This window comes from Aspergillus ibericus (genome assembly GCF_003184845.1).
Source record: "Aspergillus ibericus CBS 121593 unplaced genomic scaffold BO80scaffold_8, whole genome shotgun sequence".
Classification (NCBI taxonomy): domain Eukaryota; kingdom Fungi; phylum Ascomycota; class Eurotiomycetes; order Eurotiales; family Aspergillaceae; genus Aspergillus; species Aspergillus ibericus.
The window spans coordinates 418,618-438,585 of record NW_020292106.1 but is presented as its reverse complement, the minus strand read 5'-3'; the positions used below and the strand labels follow the sequence as shown (position 1 = coordinate 438,585).

The 19,968-nt window shown below is 51.2% G+C and overlaps 6 protein-coding genes and 1 non-coding gene across 7 annotated transcripts; 2 read left to right on the top strand and 5 right to left on the bottom strand.

Moving 5' to 3' along the window:
* Nucleotides 1-682: 682 nt before the first annotated feature.
* On the bottom strand, nt 683-3,486 carry BO80DRAFT_432540 (putative meiosis specific protein Hop1; the record flags this gene model as incomplete). Its single annotated transcript, XM_025720791.1, has 10 exons — nt 683-1,162; nt 1,213-1,406; nt 1,455-1,683; nt 1,727-1,966; nt 2,030-2,324; nt 2,372-2,540; nt 2,590-2,869; nt 2,917-3,133; nt 3,196-3,218; nt 3,277-3,486. 10 exons carry the CDS (start codon nt 3,484-3,486, stop codon nt 683-685), a joined length of 2,337 nt encoding a protein of 778 aa, XP_025578147.1.
* Nucleotides 3,487-5,717: 2,231 nt separating this feature from the next.
* Nucleotides 5,718-9,263, top strand: BO80DRAFT_272210 (F-box/WD repeat-containing protein). The gene is made up of 3 exons (XM_025714834.1): nt 5,718-6,164; nt 6,263-8,989; nt 9,040-9,263. The coding sequence occupies exons 1-3, from the start codon at nt 5,868-5,870 to the stop codon at nt 9,163-9,165; spliced, it is 3,150 nt and encodes a 1,049-aa protein (XP_025578146.1). The 5' UTR covers nt 5,718-5,867; the 3' UTR covers nt 9,166-9,263.
* Nucleotides 9,264-10,152: 889 nt separating this feature from the next.
* Nucleotides 10,153-11,199, bottom strand: BO80DRAFT_442395 (translation initiation/elongation factor MRX8; the record flags this gene model as incomplete). The annotated part of the gene is made up of 2 exons (XM_025721263.1): nt 10,153-10,579; nt 10,655-11,199. The coding sequence occupies 2 exons, from the start codon at nt 11,197-11,199 to the stop codon at nt 10,153-10,155; spliced, it is 972 nt and encodes a 323-aa protein (XP_025578145.1).
* A 201-nt stretch (nt 11,200-11,400) lies between these two features.
* BO80DRAFT_491572 (60S ribosomal protein L7A) lies at nt 11,401-15,105 on the top strand. Its single transcript, XM_025723705.1, has 6 exons — nt 11,401-11,628; nt 11,702-12,088; nt 13,439-13,510; nt 13,791-13,868; nt 13,931-14,440; nt 14,496-15,105. Exons 1-6 carry the CDS (start codon nt 11,560-11,562, stop codon nt 14,694-14,696), a joined length of 1,317 nt encoding a protein of 438 aa, XP_025578144.1. The 5' UTR covers nt 11,401-11,559; the 3' UTR covers nt 14,697-15,105.
* On the bottom strand, nt 13,169-13,255 carry BO80DRAFT_t77. The gene has a single exon. It is a non-coding gene; the product is annotated as a tRNA-Tyr (tRNA).
* A 140-nt stretch (nt 15,106-15,245) lies between the features above and the next one.
* Nucleotides 15,246-15,733, bottom strand: BO80DRAFT_272131 (uncharacterized protein). Its single transcript, XM_025714833.1, has one exon. It carries the CDS (start codon nt 15,594-15,596, stop codon nt 15,324-15,326), a length of 273 nt encoding a protein of 90 aa, XP_025578143.1. The 5' UTR covers nt 15,597-15,733; the 3' UTR covers nt 15,246-15,323.
* BO80DRAFT_500123 (putative spindle pole body component) lies at nt 15,693-18,866 on the bottom strand (the record flags this gene model as incomplete). Its single annotated transcript, XM_025724218.1, has 5 exons — nt 18,687-18,866; nt 18,543-18,623; nt 18,262-18,470; nt 15,801-18,189; nt 15,693-15,731 (listed from the first exon to the last, which is right to left on the bottom strand). Exons 2-5 carry the CDS (start codon nt 18,600-18,602, stop codon nt 15,693-15,695), a joined length of 2,697 nt encoding a protein of 898 aa, XP_025578142.1. The 5' UTR covers nt 18,603-18,623; nt 18,687-18,866.
* Between the last annotated feature and the right edge of the window lie 1,102 nt (nt 18,867-19,968).

Genomic DNA, 19,968 nt, shown 5'->3' with positions numbered 1-19,968 from the left:
ATGGATGTTCTACAAGGAGAGGAGTGATCGGTTCGCTTGTCAGACACGGTTGGTTTCAATGCGCTGAAATCATAGATATCTATTCTGGTTGGTATAATGGTGGAGAGCCCTGGATTAAAGTTGACAGCTTCGGTCAGGGATGACTAGCTGATACAGCTTCCTGGATATGAAACAAATGCCCATATTTGGTGCATTGGTACCTGTACCTCTTTCGCTCGCTCGGTGAATGGTATGTAGGACTTAGGTGCAAAGGTAACGAAGGTTGGTGACGCATGGGCTGTACCGTCAAAGGTAGCAGGAGGTAGCTGTTGCCAATCACGAAGCTTTTCCCCTAGGTATCACCCTCGAGCTTCCTACCGTGCGCACTAACTCGTTCACTCCCACCTGTCCCCCACGGATAGGCCCATTAGCTTCGTCTTTGAATCAATAGTTGCTGTGTTGAAACACCGGGTTGCGTGAGTACCTACTTGAAAGGTATCTCAAGACGCGGGTGCACGGGCATCGTACCACTATCAAGAGAGTTTCCTTGACTGACGCCTGCGTTCCTCTCTTTCTCCCCGGGGCTGATTGATTGCTGGTCGATTTGTAATGATCAGTCATGGATCCTTAACATTTCCCGGTGGTTTCATCTGGGAGACAAGTTCTAGAATCTGAACTTGGCATCATCACTGAGGAGGCCATGCTAAGAACTGTCGTTCCCAGAATTGTCGGCACCAACATCGACAAGTTTGGAGTAATTGCTGATCTTGCGTCTCTTTCTGCTGCTACGGCGAAGGCTGCTTTCGCTTGAATTCCGGCGAGTTGGGGTTTGCTGGTGGGTATTCTTGCCTTTGGCAACTCTGATTGGTGATTGTCCTTGATTCTTGCTGTCTTTCCTCAAGATTCGGTCACTGGATCGCCTAGGCGTGGGTTCGTTCTTTTGGGCAACATCCTTCGCGGCGTTGGGTTGGCTGTGCTCGTTTGTCAATGACGCCTTTCTCTTCCTACTCTGGCTCTCTTCTAGCACTTCTGTGGGTTCTTCAGTGGGATCATGTGTTTTCTTTTCATCTTGTGTTTCAGAACCAGACTCTTCTTGGGATAGTGACTTTGCAATGGAATCAAGCTCATCACCATTCACGGATTGGGATAGCTGGAGAGAATTTTGCAAGCTATCTTGAGCGTACTGCGGTATGTTAGCACCGATGATGTATTATCAAGTATACGTGAGCTTACATGATGTTGGATCTTTATCATGGGGCTTAATATCTCCGATTGTAATCTTTGCTGGATGGCCTCTGAGCTAGGGATAATAAACTTGGGCAAGCCCTTTCGCATGAACCCTTTGGCCTTGCTTCCTGGAGTTGGTAGGAGAAGTTTGCGCTTTCTGAGAATATCTGTTATTTGGACGATAGTTTGCCCGTTGCAATCTGCATATGGTCAGATGATAGAGCGGCCTGCATTCATTGGTCACTCACGAAGCTTTTGCATGAATAGTGATGTCCTGCTAGGATACCCCTCGTCTAGGATGATCCTCACAGCTCTCCTGAGGAGCACCAAACTATTCATTTCATGAAGCAATTGGGATTCGTCTGGCCTAAGCAAGCATTGGTAGCACGCATGAACTTCGGGGACTTGCTGGTCAAGGGCATCTTCATAACCGTAACACAGCAAATGTTGACGCGTATGACAAAAAGCACATTCAACCTGCAATGGTTAGTGATTGTTGTCATGTGGGTTATCATCTTACCATAGCTGCCTCTTCGCCTTCCCAGCCGCATTGGCACCTGATAGCGCTCTGATCTTCCACTTTTTTCGAAGCGTCGAGGTCCTGTGAGCGTAGATATTCCTGCATCCTGTTCCTACTTTCTTCCGTAAGGACAAACTTCCGACTCTTCGTGAGACTTGCATTGCCGTCCTCGAGAGTGACGCTAGGCTTCAGCGGTTGCGTAGGCGCCAAATCGCTGTCTGAACCACCCGTCGCTTGTGACTATCTCGATTAGTTGCCTTGCCTAGAATCTCACAGCTGAAGTTCAAAGGGTCCTTGACTTACAGGCAACATCATCTGCAGTTGATGTTTTTCTATGAGATCCTGTGTCGACACCACATTGTCATTAGTCCTCTGAGGCGACAAAGGAAGGTTATCGTCTGGTCGTGATCGGTTTTCCGTTGATGTGCTATTTCTTCTTCCGAGTGTGCGCATTATGTCCTCTTTATTCTCAAGTCCAATGTCTTCCAATCTCTGCACTGGGTCATTGTATTCGAGGTCAGGAGGTATCTGGGGTGGAGCTTCTGATCCCTCGGGCTCGGGACCGGTCCATTTCAGCGACGTCACCTTGAGTCCCACACTACGCTGCAATTAGTTGAGATAGCGCAAGTGCAGCAAGCTACTCACGTATGCCACCCGCTGTCCATCTGTCCACATGATTGTGATTCCCTTTTCCAATTTTCGTTGAGCGGAAACTTGATCATATCATCATTCGCCGCCCCATTGAACCCTGGAGGGTCGTAATCAGGAGGACAATCGTCGGTGTAGAAAAGGTGTACACCCAGGTTTCGCTTGTCTGGAATACATGATGAGTGAGAATCCGATAAGAGCGAATGCATACATACTTGGCAAGGTTGGTAGGAAGGCGCTGAGAGTGATCAAGCGCCTGACAATAGTCTCCAGGCCTATCCTGGCTGCTTGCGCCGATTTCATATCAGCCACACAGCCCACTGGCTCAATGGACAGACTGTCGAGCCGACTATTCACATCACCGGCTTCCCCTGTGTACTTAAAAGAAAATGTGTATGACTCTAGTACGTTTTCAGGCGCATTTTTATCGACAAGAATGGTCAATTGGACGGCCTCAAGCACATTTCTGCTCAGCGCATCGAATATCCCGGTTTCCTGTGCATGTCAGTCACACGAACAAACCTGAATGCTGACAACTTTACCAAGATATCGAGGATCATATCCGCCTTAGGATCTGAGCCACGGAGGATAATCTTCAAAGGTTGGCCTTTCTTGCCTTTCCCGAAGGGAACATCTGTCATGCGAGCGAGGACCTCGCCATGTGCCTGCTTGTCGATGAATTGCCGATACGAGAGTCGGCTCTCTCGTTGAGCTTCTCTGAGGTCCCGATCGTCGAAGCATGGAAGCGGTAAGAACTCCCTGCGTAGCACGTGTAAGATTGGCACAACTGTAGGAAAGTTTGGGGTTGGCACCCAACGAACCGAAGATAAAACAGAGTTCCGAACTATATTCTCGTGTCAGAGATAGTTGCACGCGTCTCGTGGGAGCGGCGGGCGGCGTACCGAGACATGTAACATGGTCTGAACCATCTCCAGGCTCTGCTGTTGCTTCAAATGTATGCTTTCTTGAAGCGTTAACCTGGGGGGTACCTCGACCACATCTGGCGCCCTGACCCGCGTGACCGGCCTATTGTTGGAGGCAAGGGGATGAAGATTCTGCGGGGCCTGTACCTGGACAGTTGACGGGGGACCAGTGAACTTAACCCGAACCATAGTGGCCAGCTAGATGATGGATTCAGAAGGAGCGTGTACATTCAGCAGAGAGATAAGGGTGGGGTCGATGAGGTCGGAAGTTGAAGCACCAGGCACAGAACCAAGTCAGGTTGACCGTTGACGACACCAAACGAACACCCAAGGTACGGTCACGGGAGTCGCCAGCGTGTAAATTTGTCTCTTCATCGAAACTGACTTTGCTTCAAGACAGACACGCGATGGTTAACAGTGGTTCTGTACGGGAAAATTAACGCAATTACTCGTATGTCTCCTTATGTCATGTTGGGAGAAGTTTGCGTCTCACGTAACATCGTCTCGGGTTCGTTTGGAACTATATATAGAGAGCGCGCAGCGTCGGGCTGGACTCTGAAAATTACCCGCCATGTTGCAGATACCACATACTTCATACGACCAGCATTTGCGAGGTGGTGGGTTCGCATTCCTAGATACTAAAGAAATGAACATGATGCATCATGTTATCCGTCGTGATGCACCGACCACCAATTAGAATGATCGCCAGCGGGTGCAAGTTGCTAGCTAGGCATACTAAAAATGAACGGACTTAAGGGGTACGTTTGGGATGAGTCGTTGTATAGTACTTCCTTGCAGAAGGCCGGTGAGGCTGGTTCGCCGGACGACACATCATTTGGATCAGTCGACAGTGGACACTGGACAGATTGTCGCCCCGTTGATAACACCGATTTGAAACAGTCGATAGGGCAGAGTCCCGCGGTTGCTGAAATTACGAGCCACGGCCCATCCACTTATCATGGTGATACGTACTTATCTCTGGCGCTTCCCCGCAATCCCCCTGGTCAAATCCTATCTCAGCTAAGTATTGATTTGGTAGTAGTTTCTGTATCTAATCCATGTATCCAATTAAACGAATTCTGCGTGGAGTTCTCGATTGTGGTTTCATTTGCCTAACAGACTAGCTCGTTCAAGGTGAAAATCTAGGACAGCAGGGTGACAAAACTTAGTTTTACCTCATGAACCAAGTAGTACATCCATCCAGCGGTTCAACCATCGAAAAAGACGCCCAAGGGGAAAGGAATTCTGGGCAATACAACGGACCCCACCATGTCACGTGCTTTGGGCAAAGTGGCAAAGCCAGAAACGAAAACCAACCAACTCGGTAAGGATTACTATTATTTACTCCGTACGGAAGACCTGCTTAAACTTCGCGAGAAGCTTAGGTAAGATCCTAAGGGTGGAAAGCACGAGAAAAAATGCAGGAGGTGAGGTGTCATATGCAACTGGCGCCCTGGAGCAGAATGTGCGATCTGGGTTGATGGAATCGGAGCAGCGGCTATCATCCGTAAAGCAAAGCACCAACGGCGGTTCGACAAAGATAAAAATTTCCTTGATTTGAGGTGAGCCTTAAACCAGTGGGGACAAAGCAGGCACCGTCATGTAGATAGATAGAGCGTAGGCACTAGACACACGATGTCTATCTAGGCAATCAGGTCTGCGAATCTATGTTATTTAGTGTCAAGTCCACCACCCCGACTGAATGGATGTGTGCTCCGGCCCAAACTCCACCATTGGATACATCGTAACGATCCTGGAAAGTGGTCCTCCTTCAGGGAGTGCTCCGAGCGCTGGGTGATCCGACTGCAGGACGGCAAATTCACAGCCCGCCTTGCCTCTCCAAGGTTTTTTTTCCCTTGTCCCTTTTTCCCTCATTTATATCTCTACTTTCCTCTCTTTCTTTCCCTCGCCCATCCTCAACCGTGCTCCTCTGTCTGCCCCGGAAAATATCCTTACAGTTAGACCATTTAGACTATCAGTTTTCTATCACATTGCGGAGCCCACCAGCCTCGGGAAGGCACCAGATTGGGCTAGGCGGGAGCCACTGAGGACAAGAACCGCCGGCCGCTGCGAAGAGCCTAAGCCTGACCAGAAGGAGGCACAACCAACCACCCTTCAGCTCCCTCGATCATTCTCCGCCGCCCAACACCTCCTTGTCAGCAGAGCCCGCCACAGCCTGCCTCCTTCACGCTTTACACCTCTCGACTCCAGTTTCTGTTCTCTCCACCCAGACCCCTATCGACCTGCCGATACCACGGCCATGTTCTAGCCAGACCCCTCCACACCTGTGCGCACTCAGATGGTCTTTGCGGGCATCCCTACCGTGCTGGCGGTCCTCATTTGACACCAACTTCTTGCCCTGACGTACGGCTGGCCAGCTTCTACACATAAACAACCGTCTCATATCCTTGTGATCGCCATCACCCTTCTCTGATGCGTCGTACCCTCCGAATCTGTCAAAGTCGATTCACACTTGCCACTCCAACACGCGATCACATCCACATCCCCATTCACGCCCCCTCGTGTATCCCCCGGAATCGGTCGCATATATCCAACCCTACAACTTCAACATGGAGGAAGACAAAAGCGGTCATGGCCTCGGCTCCGGGTCTCCCACTGCCTCTATCGGTCAATTTTCCTTCGCTCCTGCTACTCGAACGACTGTCGTCACCACAACAACTACAACCACCACCACCTTTCCTCCCGTGTTCATCAGGCCGCCCCGCGCAATGCAAGATCTCGATCCTAAACTATACCCCCTGGCATCTGCCCCTACTCCAGCGTCACTACGGAATATTAGATTTGAATTAGATGGGAGGCCGGTTGTTTTCAATGAGCCTGAGGATACCACAGGCACATTAAATGAGGTACGTGTGGTCCTTGTCTGCGGCGAACCTTCATCCCTTTGATAGTCTTCTTCAACCGCATATTTTACATTCTGGGCCTCGGTTATTGATTTGCTTAGTTGTATGAGAAGAGTGACGCGCTTAAGGCTTCCAGTGGTCTTGTGCGATCCGTGGCCTCGTTCACTTCGGATGATGCTCGGCTATCAAGACGCCTTGCACATAGAACCTCGAACCAGCCATCGAGTCACCTGTCGATCTCCAAGCGCCGGTTTTCGGAAGCACAGCAGGGCTCCCTACGGCCGCGTGCCTCACGGGTGCCGTCAGAGCCCTCATTCCGACCCGTTCGCTCCCATGGCTCTACGCCCATACATCCTCCCGTGGCTGGATTAGCGACTCCAGAGACGGAAACCAATAGCAATAGCAATAGCACTATGGACGGCATACTGTCTAGAAGGAGGATTCACAGTGCGAGTAATCCTCGTAGGGAGACACTACTTCGTTCCCCTCTGTCATCAGAAGTCGATTCTCAGGGAGTCTCGCAGACGGTGGGTGCAAGGAAAGAGTCCTTGCGTACCAAGACTGCTATCCAAGAACACAACAGGCACATAGGATGTCCTACCGAGACCACTTTCACGAGGCCTGCCTTGGAAAGAACCGGGTCGGATCCCAGCCAAGATCAAGAAGCAATTGCTGACACTCAGGATTCCGGCTACGATGCACCGGGTGACAATCCCCCGCATCTTCCTTCCGAGTCGACCTCTCAGCTTGCTTTCATCGATAATGTTGTTGCTCAAGATATGTGCTTACCTAGCCCAAGTTTGTCCCCAGTCGCGGCCCTGAACGCTGGAAACGCCGAATCTTCTTTCGATTCCGCCGAAGAACAAGAGGACACAGACTCCAGCTTCGACAACAATGATTCTGGATTCATCGGGTCTTTAGATATGGTCGATTCGAAGGGTGATGCGTCGTATGTCGCCAAATCTGACGAGTTTACGAGCTCTATGATGCAACGCCCCACTTCCATGATGGACATCCCCAATGTGTTGGATTTCTTTGACTCAGTACCCGACGCAATGAAAACATACATGATGTACCAACTTCTGAGGCGCTGTCCGAAGCAGACTTTGCATTTTGTTGCGGACGTCGTCAACCCGGCTTTGAAATGTGACTTCCTGGCTCTTCTTCCGCTTGAGCTCAGCCTTAACATCGTGAAGTATTTCGACGTCCAGACCATGTGCCGCGCTGCGCAGGTGTCCAAGAAGTGGAGGCATATAATCAATTCTGACGAAAAGTCCTGGAAGGAACTTTTCGATCGAGACGGTTATGTTCTTCCAGATGGGGAGTTGGATCGTGCAATCAGGGAGGGCTGGGGATGGCAATTCCCAAATGGCAGTGAGGACTACGAAAAGGACATGTGTCTATCTCCTTTCATCAAGCCCGATCCAGAATCCTCTTCCGTTCCGGCCTTGCAATCCTTTGGAGAGTCAAGTGACAGAACCTTGTCTGTCAGTCGTCGTCCAAAAAGAAAGGCTTGTACTCGTGTGTCCAGTCGCAAACTCTCGAAGCGGAAGATATCTTCCAGTGGCACTGATTATTCTGAGTCGTCTGACTGGAGGAAAGAAGTTTCCGCTTCGGAGGGACCTTATGCGGCTGCGAATGCTGCGGCAGCGGCAGTCCCTTACCCCGACGTCGGGCTGCCGTCTCTCCGTGGGCTCCATCTCTACAAATCGCTCTATCAGCGTCATCATTCCATTCACAAGGCCTGGATGAAGCCTAATGTCAAGCCAAGACATATCGCCTTCCGTGCCCATGACCGTCACGTAGTCACTTGCCTCCAATTCGACACGGACAAAGTTCTGACCGGAAGTGATGACACGAATATCAACGTTTATGACACTAAGACCGGTGAGCTGAGGGCGACACTCGAGGGCCATGAGGGCGGTGTTTGGGCACTCGAGTATTATGGCAACACCTTGGTTTCTGGATCTACTGACAGGTCCGTCAGAGTCTGGGATATTGAAAAGGCTCGATGCACCCAGATCTTCCATGGCCACACCTCAACAGTGCGCTGCCTGCAGATCGTCCTCCCAACAGAGGTAGGAAGGAAGGCTGATGGCACCCCCGAGATGATGCCAAAGGAACCGTTGATTATCACAGGCTCTCGTGACTCGAATCTTCGAGTATGGAAGCTTCCCAAGCCGGGCGACCCAGGCTATTACCAGAGCGGACCTCATGTCGACGATGCAGATTGCCCCTACTTTGTTCGTGTTCTCACCGGTCATCAGCACTCTGTCCGCGCGATTGCGGCGCATGGTGATACGCTAGTGAGTGGAAGCTATGACTGCACGGTGCGGGTTTGGAAAATATCCACTGGAGAGACCGTCCATCGGCTTCAAGGTCATACCCTGAAGGTGTATAGCGTTGTCCTCGATCACAAGAGGAATCGTTGTATTAGTGGGTCCATGGATAACATGGTCAAGGTCTGGTCGTTAGAAACCGGTTCCATGCTGTATAACCTGGAAGGCCACACCTCCCTCGTCGGTCTTCTTGACCTCAAATGTGACCGTCTAGTCTCGGCGGCTGCAGATTCTACACTGAGAATTTGGGATCCTGAAAGCGGCCAGTGCAAGAACATGTTGAGTGCCCATACCGGCGCTATCACCTGTTTCCAGCATGATGGTCAGAAGGTCATATCAGGCTCGGATCGGACCCTGAAGATGTGGGATGTACGAACAGGGGAGTGTGTCAGGGATCTGCTCACCGACCTTAGTGGTGTTTGGCAGGTCAAGTTTAATGACCGAAGATGCGTTGCTGCCGTGCAGCGTGATAGCTTAACCTATATTGAGGTAAGTTTGGCTCGTCGAAGTTGTATATACCGCCCGCTAATTATTCTCAGGTCCTTGACTTTGGCGCTTCACGCGATGGAGTACCAAGCGAGCAACTCGGGAGACGCATCGTCGTCAATAGATGGGGTCAGGAAGTCAGTGATACTGACGAAGATTACGATCTTTCCGACGCCTGATGCTCTGTACCTTTCGCTCACCTTTTCTGCCCCTGCGACAGGCCAAGCAAACGGCAATTTTCTCACGTTATATTACCACTTTTTTTTCGCGACATACTCGAGCCATGAAACATCTACGATACCCCGATCAATGGAACTATAATTCCCTTTATGAGGATTTGCATAGCGCGGTTAGCATCCTTTGACATGCAGCATCATGACGGACAGGCGTTTTGGCATTCAAAACGGATTCAACAACCTCTTGTCTAATTATCTTTCTCTCATACCCTCTTGCCTACCCTCTCGCTCTGTCTTATATGCGCTATGTTCGATATGCATCCTTACATTCTCCTGTGCCGCTGTCGAACATATGCGCTTCTCTGCATCACCGCCAACGTATCTTTTCTGTCTCCGTTTTTGTTTTATAGTCGAGCCCTATAGACGTAAAGTGGCTTTATCTTGCAATATGAATATATTATTACACTAAAGTCTTGTATATATCTGGCCTGTCTCGCCTTCTCTAGTCGTAGGGGTACACATGCGCCCATGGTTTATGCTACTGGTACCGGAAATCCTCGGTTCGAAAGCCCACAGCACCAGCCTTGTGGACAGTTAAGGAGATTCGCCACGGGTTTCACAATTTTCGAACGAGAGGCGGGTAGAGGAAGTGGTAAAGTAGAAGTGTCCGCGGGCGACGGCACGGGCCGATCGCCCTGAACAAAGCTCGAGATGCAAGATGCAAGCTCAAATCATGGGCAAGACCAAGCACTAAGAGAGGGCGCATTCCTCAGTTAATCTGCCAGGTCCAGCACATCCTCTCTATGGTGTCAGCATAGGAAGAACTCGCTTGAGTGTCAAGGACATTCTCAGTCTCCGCGCAAGACCCCAATCCATGATGCAGCATTCGCAACATGGAATCGGGGTATCTTTGCACTTAGACCTGGCCGGTCAGCCCACGGGGAAACAAACATTTCCTACCAGATGAGAGATCCAGAGCATTAAACTCTCTCAAGGCTCCTCCTCAGAGGTGGTCGAGTCCGGAGATACGGGTTGTTCGGCCTTCACCTCCACTGCGCCGTCGTATCCAGCAGCGGACAGAATAGCCCAGCGGATGGCAGCGACTCCCACGTAATCCCTGGGGCTTCTGTAAGCCAACGAACTACTCGTCAATAACTCACCCAAAGCAGGGGGGCCCTCTGTTCGACCAGTGGGCTGAACAATCGGCTTCAACTTTTCCAGCGTTTTATGCACCGCAAGTATATTCTCATCCGTGACTCCTGTCAGGAGCTGGCTCTTTCTCTTCGCCAGGATCTTATCAACTTTCGAGACGATCACCTGGTGTGGGATCGCGTAGCGGCGAAACAGCTCAAGGATTTCCTTATCGGAGTGCTTGATGCCGTGTTCTCCGTCTATCATGATGAAGGCGCGTCGGAGCCTATAGTGCAGGAATGGAGTGTCAGTTCATGGTCTGTCCATACTGTGATTCCCCTGCTCTTGACGAGGCACTTACTGCTTCCTCTTCTTCAGATACTTCATGATCTCTTGTCCCCATTCCGTTCTACTGCCTTTTCCGTACCCCGGCATATCGAGCAGTATGACCTTCGACTCGCCGCCCTTCGTCCCTCCAACTCCGAACGCATTCATCGTCACTGTCCGGCCGGGTTTCGACGACGCATAGCATATCTTGTCATCCATAATGCAATTCAACAAGGAGCTTTTCCCGGTATTCGACCGCCCCAGGAACGCTACTTCAGGCGTCCCGGTATCGACCGGCGTCGTGCGGAATTTGGCCGCGGACCATACTCGGAATGGGGAGTGGCGAGAACGCGCGAAGAACTTGTTGGCGTAGGCTAGTTGTTCTTCGGTGGGCTCTGGTCTCTCCCAGTAGTAGTTGAATGCGGTGGGGGAGAGGTCCTGAAGCAATGTCTTGTTTGGGTGCGGATTAGGAGGCGGATTGGAGGGCGGCGTGACAGTCGTCGAAAGGTTGCGGTGGAAGGAAGGGAACGGGGATTTCCGTTGGGAAAGCGTGGTGAGGGAGAATAGTCGGTTCTTCATTGTGGGTGCGCTATTGAAAGGATTGGATCCTTTGCGAATGACTTGCGCTTCGTTCGATGTGTTTCTTGAATTGCAGGAGCTTCTCCAGAAATTGTCCCCGGGATAAGAAAGTCTTCCGAGCGGTGGTCCGGAGTCCCGGGAACCTTTGCCGAGTCTCCGCGCCCAGGCCGATAAGGCAGAGGGACATCTTCAGCAATCGTTCACGAACTAGGCCCGTCACGCAATCACGACATCTTAGCTCACGTCCGGACAGACAACATCTCCAACTGAGTTGCCTGTTCGCTTCATCTTGAAGTACCCACAATCCACCACCAAAATATATCGTCGCAAGCTCAGGGAGCCAGAAACAGCACCACCAACATGATCAACGCCGTCCTTGTCTTCAACAACAACGGCCAACCACGGCTAACCAAGTTCTACACTCAAATCGTAAGCTATCCCCGAGTCGCCAGCCACAGACGAACAAGAACCTCCTTGCTAACGAACCCTCGTCTATAACCAGGACACGCAGACAAAACAGTCTCTCATTGCGCAAATCTACAACCTGGTCTCCCAACGGCCACCAAGTGCCTGCAACTTCCTACCCTTGCCTCCACTGCTGTCCCGGGGCGCGAGCTCCAGTGCAGCCAATGGCCCCTCGGACGCGCCAACCCAAATCACCTACCGGACATATGCCACCTTGTCGTTCATCATGATCTCCACGTCGACGGAGTCGCCGCTCGCGCTCATCGATCTCATCCAGGTGTTTGTGGAGGCCTTGGATCGCATGTTTGAGAATGTCTGCGAATTGGATCTTATCTTCGGGTATGAAACTATGCATGCCGTCTTGAGTGAGATGATTATCGGTGGTGTCGTGGTGGAGACGAATATTGACAAGATTGTGGCTGCGGTACGCGATCAGGAGGGCTCCATGGGGAAGAGAAAGGCTATACAGGCGGCGAGTTCGGGCGCTGGACGTGGTGGATTGCCTGTGTTTGGAGCTTGGAGGTGATGAGAGAGGATCTAATGATTTGAGATGTTACGATTATGATCTTCTCTTCTACTGGGTTCTAGCTGGGATGGAACCGTTTGTATGTTGTGTCAGTAGGATGTGCTTTCATGCATGAGTCTAGGGTCTGCCTTGGAAGGGTGGGTATGGTATCGTTAGGGACAGAGTGCTACAGGATATACAACCCTTGCTTAGGTCCTGGCAGATTATTACCGACTCTTGCAGGGAAGTTGACCAATAACTGGGATGTGGTCAAGCCATACTATCCCATCAAGCTTCACAGTGGTAGTTTCGGTTGCAGATACCCAATATATGAAACCACCCTGGCATTATGCCTTCATCCCATACTGTTCGCAAAGAACATAAAAGGGCCGTTGGCCCTCATCTTTCTCTCATCTCTACCATTCATAACCTCACACTCCAGTTAGACCGTCTATTGACAACCATTTACATCATGAAGCTCTCTGTTATCCTCTGCCTCGTTGCTGCTAGCATAGCCGCTGCGATGCCGACTCTACGTATGTCCTCACAACCCTGGTTTCAGCATGCGAAGGGCGTCCATGAACTAACAGTATTAAGGCGCAAATGACAAACGCCAAGGGCTTGAGGACGTAGATGGAATCGAAGAAACCGTCGGTGGACTTCTTGCGGTACGTGTATACAGATATATTTCCAACTCAGTAAAGTATTCCTCAGCTGATAATTTGTGGAACAGAGCGGCGTCCCTCTTAATACTGATATTACTGATGGGCTCATCTGATTGTGAGGATGTGGGGTTAGTTTGGAGGTTGAGAGGTGTGAGGGCTTCAGTGAGACAATAGGGTAGTTCTAGTCTATGATAGGGTACCATCAAAGATTTGCTGGACACGAGATCACTTCATTAGAGAAATAAATCACGAAAGAAATTACTTATAACCCCCGAGGTATAGAGAGTTGCCGAAGTTGCTGATAAGATAAGGAAAGTAAGCGGAGCAAAAAATATCCCCCGACCCGGAGTCGAACCGGGGACTCTCTGATTACAATGCGATATTACAGTCAGATGCCATAAACCAACTAGACCATCAGGGGATTTGCTGTTGGAACAAGAGAAGCCTAGCTGAATCTTATAGCCCAGAATAGAAAACCAAATTGAAACTGGAGGGCTAGCCCTATCACGTGGCGGCAGATTTCCGGAAGCCGGCAGGCGAGATAGTCCGAGGCGGCCCACACAAGCAAACGGGGCCTTTTCTTTTCGACGTGAAATTGCTTCAGGATCTTTTTCTTCTTTCCTTCGTTTGTCAATCCCGTCACCCAACGCCGCCGCGGATCCCAGTCGACAAAATGGTAAGCACATAGATTTGCCCAGTTTACGCCTCTTCTCTTTAGAATGAGCCATCGACTATCCTGCGACATGTCGTGAGACAATTTCGTCCCGCTTCATCTCGCACAGTCGAGAAGCGAAGATTCCGCTGGTCGCTCAACTCCGTGAGGATGCGAGCGCCAGTGATGATTTGGCTGGAGGCACAATGTTGCGGACTCGTTCCCGGCTTGTGTTCTCTCTAGAGTTCAAGGAAGATGCAGCAGAAGGTGGACGCGATTGCTGATCTTCTTTTCTCAATGACAGCCTGCCCCCAAGTCCGGAAAGAAGACTGCCCCCCTCCCCTACCCCCAGGGTAAGGCTGGTTCCAAGAAGGCCCCCAAGGTATGTGATTGCCCACACTGTATAACCCAGGGAGATCTGGGGATGCTAATTGTTCGCCATAGAACCCTCTCATCGAGAAGCGTTCCCGCAACTTCGGCATTGGCCAGGACATCCAGCCCAAGCGCAACCTGTCCCGCTTCGTCAAGTGGCCCGAGTATGTCCGTCTGCAGCGCCAGAAGAAGATCTTGAACCTCCGTCTCAAGGTCCCCCCTTCCATCGCTCAGTTCCAGGCCACCCTGGACCGCAACACCGCTGCCCAGACCTTCAAGTTCCTCAACAAGTACCGCCCCGAGACCAAGGTTGAGAAGAAGGAGCGTCTCCACGCTGAGGCCACCGCCGTCGCTGAGGGCAAGAAGAAGGAGGATGTCTCCAAGAAGCCCTACAACGTCAAGTACGGTCTCAACCACGTTGTCGGCCTCGTCGAGAACAAGAAGGCCTCCCTCGTCCTGATCGCCCACGACGTTGACCCCATTGAGCTGGTCGTCTTCCTTCCCGCTCTCTGCCGCAAGATGGGTGTCCCCTACGCCATCGTCAAGGGCAAGGCTCGTCTTGGTACCGTTGTCCACAAGAAGGTGAGCTTCCACGACAACTGTCTGCACCTCTGAATCTCCCGCTAATTAATTCCAGACCGCTGCCGTTCTCGCTCTCACCGAGACCCGCGCTGAGGACAAGGCCGAGTTCGCCAAGCTCCTCTCCGCCATCAAGGAGGGTTACACCGACAAGACCGAGGAGTCCCGCCGTCACTGGGGTGGTGGTATCATGGGCGCCAAGGCTGTCGCCCGCCAGGAGAAGAAGCGCAAGGCCGTTGAGGGTGCCATCCGTGTCTAAGCTAGCTTAACACAGACGGGATTTAACACACAAAAATCAACGAACTTTAATGAATTCTCCCAAAAAGCAACTTGAAATAAAGTTCTGAGGGGCAAAAAAATTCAACGGAGTTCAGGGCTCGGATACCACATTTCTAGCTTTCTCCCACACTCGGGTTTGAGGGGTCCTCCCCTCACCCTTCCTCTTAATACCATTCCATCTAGTCATGGACGGTCTCTTCCATACCTTTTTGTTTTCTTTCATGTACACGTTGCAGATACCCATCCATGAATGCTATTTCACACATCAACCTGTCACACCCTTGTAGTTGTCTCACCCTTCCTACCCCCTTGTCCCCTTGTGATGTCAAGCATTCATTCATGTGGAGTCTGCATCTGTACATTGTAGATCTACTATTCTTGGTCGTAGCGCAAGAGCCCAGCCCTCTGAAGAACACTCCCTGTGGACTTCACCCCCATCAAATTTTTTAGTCTGTGGTCTAGGCTTCTAGCCCATCTCATCTACCCACAGTTCCCGGCCTGGCCCACAATGGACTTTGCAATTTGCATGCAAGTGACCCGTCCCGTCATGACCAAGTCATATCCGTACAGTACAGCCCTTATGATTAAGACATGGTACAGGAATGTTCTATACAGCAAAGCATGGTATGGTATGGTATGAAATGAAGTGAAATGAAATGAAAAAAAGCAAGCAGAAATAGTCAACCCAAAGCGAATGCAACCAGATGCCCCTTGAACCCATTTGATTCCCAGATACCAGGTGAGAGAATTTCCGCAGGCCCGCGCACCCCAGGATAAAAGCAACCGAACTAGTGGAGTATAGCAGTAGTAGCAGGATGATGACCGAACGATGTGGCCACCCAAGGAGTAAGTAAAGAGACAGGTGATGAAACGAATCCATATGAATAGAGGCGTGAGCGGAATGAAAGACTGAAGAACACTCTAGGATGGAGTGCAAAGTAGAAGTGGAAAGCAGGTCGTGTTATTCATTCAGTCATTAGCGTTGCGAAGGTGGTCGTATAAGCCCTTGCCTTGCCTGTTGCATTGAAGTCAGCAATGGTTCTACAGAGGAACATGTTTAGCTCATGAAGGGCAAGCTCCATACCTTCATTTGTTCGATTCTTGCCTTCAGCTGGCTGGTTACTTCCGCGGCTCTCTTCCAGCTCTCCGCTGGTTCCGCGCTCCTGGTAGGTTGGTCTTCGCCAGAAGCACTGCCGGAGCCTAGCACTGACGACCGGGTGGGACTTCCCAGCCCGGAGTAGCCGGTACCAAATGTAGGGCTGAGCTTCCGTCGACCAAATCCCTCTCGGCTACTCAGTCCTGAGGAATCCAAGCCATTGTTCTCCTTCTCTTCACTTGGGCTACCTGATGCATAGCTGCGTGGCCGTGAGCTCTCGAACCGTGAGCCGGCAAGAAGGCTAGACCGGGACATCGGTCCACGGCCATCATCTTGGTACACGGAGCTTGTTTCTGACATAGGCAATCCAATATTCTCCGGTAGGGTATTGGGAGGGCTCATAGCGCTGGCTCGAAGGGCCCTTGCTAGCTCACGCTTCAAACGTTCGATCTCTCGCTGCTGCTTTTGGACAGACTGCTCCGCTGCTTCTGCGTCACTTCGTGCTCGAACCAACTGGGTTTCCTTGGCCTTGATGCTCAACACATCTCTTGTATGATCTTCGATGAGCTGCGCATTCTGATCCTGAAGCTCCATGACTTGCGAGTTCAACTTGGTTCTCTCCGATCTCAAATCTTCAACCATCCGCATAAACCGCTCCTTCTCTGCACGCAGCTCATCTAACTCAGCCCGTTCGATAGCCGAGATTCCACTCAACTGAGGTGGTGCCGGAGCGGGAGCAGGCTCGCTGGGAGCCGACGGCTTCGCTATCGGACGGCCGGCAAGTCCTCTCGCAAGGCCAAACTTGGGAGCTGCAGGCGGCGGCGGTTGGTCCTCCGATGGAGGGGAGACAACCCGTCGTTGCGGAGATGCTATTCCTCCTGGACCACCAAGCTTCTTCTTGAGGCCGCCTGGGCCAGAAAGACCACTGGGCTTTGGGGGCCCTCCCAGTTTTGAAGGAATGGATCTTGTAGCAGGCTTGGGTGAAGGAGCAGCGGCCGGTTCCTCGACAGGAGGCGGGGCCGGCTTCTTTGCTCCCAATGCGGGTTTCTTTGCTCCAACAACCTTCTTTCCGGGGGCGGTTTTGGGCGGGCCAACGATAGGCTTAGGTCTATCTTTCGCTTTGACCTCGGCCGTGTCAAAGTACTCCTTAATCTTCGTCTTCCGAATGTCGTCGAGTCCCTCGAGGAAGGGGTTCATCGCACGCTCTCCCATGATCTTCATCAGGGTACCAAGAACCTCGGCTCCTCCGGCACGGTTGACCTCACTGGACTCGGTGAGAAGCTTCGTGGCCGCCTCAGCTATCGACTTGACTTCAGGCTTGGCTGGAACTTCTCTGGTAGTGCGAAGGCAACGGATCAAGAACTTGAGAGTTTCTTGCTTAACTTGGGGGTTCTTATGCTTAAGGAATTCGAGAATCTCTTCCAGGCACTCAGTCAAGTTAGTCGCAATGAAAACTGCATCCAACGCCTGCCCCAGGGCATCGGCGACACTCTGCTTCTTTTCCTTCAAGCGCTCCAGCATGGGCGCCATGATGGTAGACCGATACTTGAGAAATGCATTGCGAAGGCCCTTTGCAAGCAGGTCAACACAGTTGGCAGCAACAGTCACCACTGCGATATTTGCATCTTTCATGGACTTGGCCAGCAAACGGATAACATCATCCCACGGTCCATCTTTGATGCGGGGAACGTTCAATACGCCATGCAGAGCGTCTAGAGCCTCTTTCCTCTCCTTCCACTTCGACGAAGAGAGTTGCTCGTTGAAATCCTTGGGAACCTTGGACATGACATCAACGGGTTCGGCCAGATCGAAAGCATCGACTCCAGCATCTTCCTCTTCTTCCGCGTATTCCTCGCCTCCTTCGAATTCATCATCGCCGCCTTCCGGAGCAGCGCTGGCTGCGGCCATGGCATCTTGCTGCGCCCTCGTAAACCTCTCCTGCTTGGGTGCCGGCTCTTGATTAACACCCTCGAATAACTTCTCCAAATCCTGCTGTTGAACGGGCTTCAGGTCGCCCCAGAAGAGAGGCTTGATGGCTTCCTTCAGCCATCGGTAAAGTTCCACTGTGAGATTTTGCGCTTCCGCACGGACATTCTTGTCTGCATGACCAAAGGCCTTTGGCAGGACCTTCAATACCGGCTTGGGGTCGACAATCTTGCACCCGAAGTTGTGATAGATGGCTTTCAGTCCTGCCAGTGTAGCCGCAATGACCTTGGGGACTTTGTGTGAGAGGGCGGGGAGGATTTCTTCGATGACTGGGTCTGCCTTATCCAGCTCAACACATAACAGTAGCGCTTCGATCGCATTCGTTTTTGCGGCTGGTCGTGTGGACGGGAGGCCTTTCTCGCAGATAGGGAAGACTGTAGTTGCTCGTGATCTTCAGGGTTGATCAGCGACTGTCACCAAAATCAAGAATCCGAAGGACATAGTGCAAATGAACAAGACATACCTCGTACAGGCCTGAACACCTCCGAATTTCAAAAACGCGCAATAAGCCCCGAGACCTTCTTGCTGAGCCGCAACGTTGGAGTCTGCCACGGCCCCTTTCCATAGGCCGGGGTCTTGTATGAAGGGTGTAAAAACGGGATCCGACTCATCGGGAGATTTTTCGAATAGTGCTTTGGCCTCTTCATATCCTCCCTTGCGGGCCTTCCAGTTCTAGATCAAATGTAGACGCATCAATATCCGAGATCCCTCTGACCAAAACGGGAGCGAACAGGGCCAACCAACCTTATGAGCGAACCGGTCGGGCAATGGCAAGGAAGAGAAATCCTCCTCTCCCTCAGCCATGATGAAGGTCTAAAAATAAGTCTGCGAACGAAACAGGGCAAACAATTAGCAATCGGGGGTCGCAATCCACGGGGAACCACCAACTGCACTAGATCAATCCCAGACTTCGGAGCCACCGATCCAGCAGTTCTCTTAAATGGCGGAGACACTGAAATCAAGAATTGTATCCAGCAGGAGAAAGCGACAGTTTCTTATCGCTTACAGAGTTCACACACACACGCACACGCACACACACCTTGGGTTTGTAGCCGATCGCAGATCTCGTGCACGGGCGGAAAGTTGACAGAAGGTTGTTGCGGAATGCACAATCGGGCGCTCAGAGGTTGGCGTCGCCGGAAGAGTAAATCGGAAATCGGGGGAGGGTTGACGAAAAGGGGCGTGTGGTCGACGTCAGGGGGGGAATATTGGAGCCGGAAGTGGGGGAGCGATTTGATGAAGTCAACACGAAAGTGAGGGAGAGAGTAAACAACGGCAAAGTCGCTGGGGTGACTTCGCGACCCAAACTTCGGGCTTGGCGCTATCCGCTGCCTTTTGCTGCCCGCACCCCGTTCAGGTACCAATTTGTTTTATATAAGTATTCGCTTGAGGGGCAGTTGGTAGTATTCATCGAACTGCTGATAGCTTGTTGTCAAACTGGGTGAATCGGAGGGTTTCACACTCTAGGTCTATCTTCTCTTATTGATGTAGACTATTTCCTATGAGCCCCAGGTATATATATTTCCGAGGTATAGTACTTCGTATATCCATGATGTGAGCCCCCTATTCGGGCTTTCTGCCAGCTTGATATATCCCTACGCCAGACCAAAGGATAACAAATCATCGAGAATGAGCTCTTCTACACCAGGAGTATGTAAAGAGCTGCTCCCCGTAGGAGGCTACATACTCCACACAGACCAACCAGCACTCTGGTGATATACCCCGCTGCAGTCGTATTTTCTTATATGTTCTAATGACTAGCTATTATTACCAGTCACTGCTACAAAGGGCAAATAAAAAGGACACACAAACAAGTCCACGAACTCAGTCCACCTAGTACTATCCAGTCCTTTCTCGCCACGCAAATAACCATACGGAGTATATAGCGACATCACATGACCCACCCAAGGAAAGTACCTCCTTTCCAGGGACAACTTCCAAAGACAAGATGTGCCTACCCCTGAATCATTCCTTATTCACACCCCAGTCTCCCTTGTATCTATCCATCATTTACCCGACAAAGGCCAATCCCTGCAGTTACTCATAGCAGTCTAGAGCCATCTAAAAATATCGAGTGTGGGCTATTATTCACAAGTACCTCTTCCGCTGCTTTTCTGATTGGTGGCTTGCGGCTTACTGCTTGCGGGTTAGTAGCCCTTTCTGGCTTTAC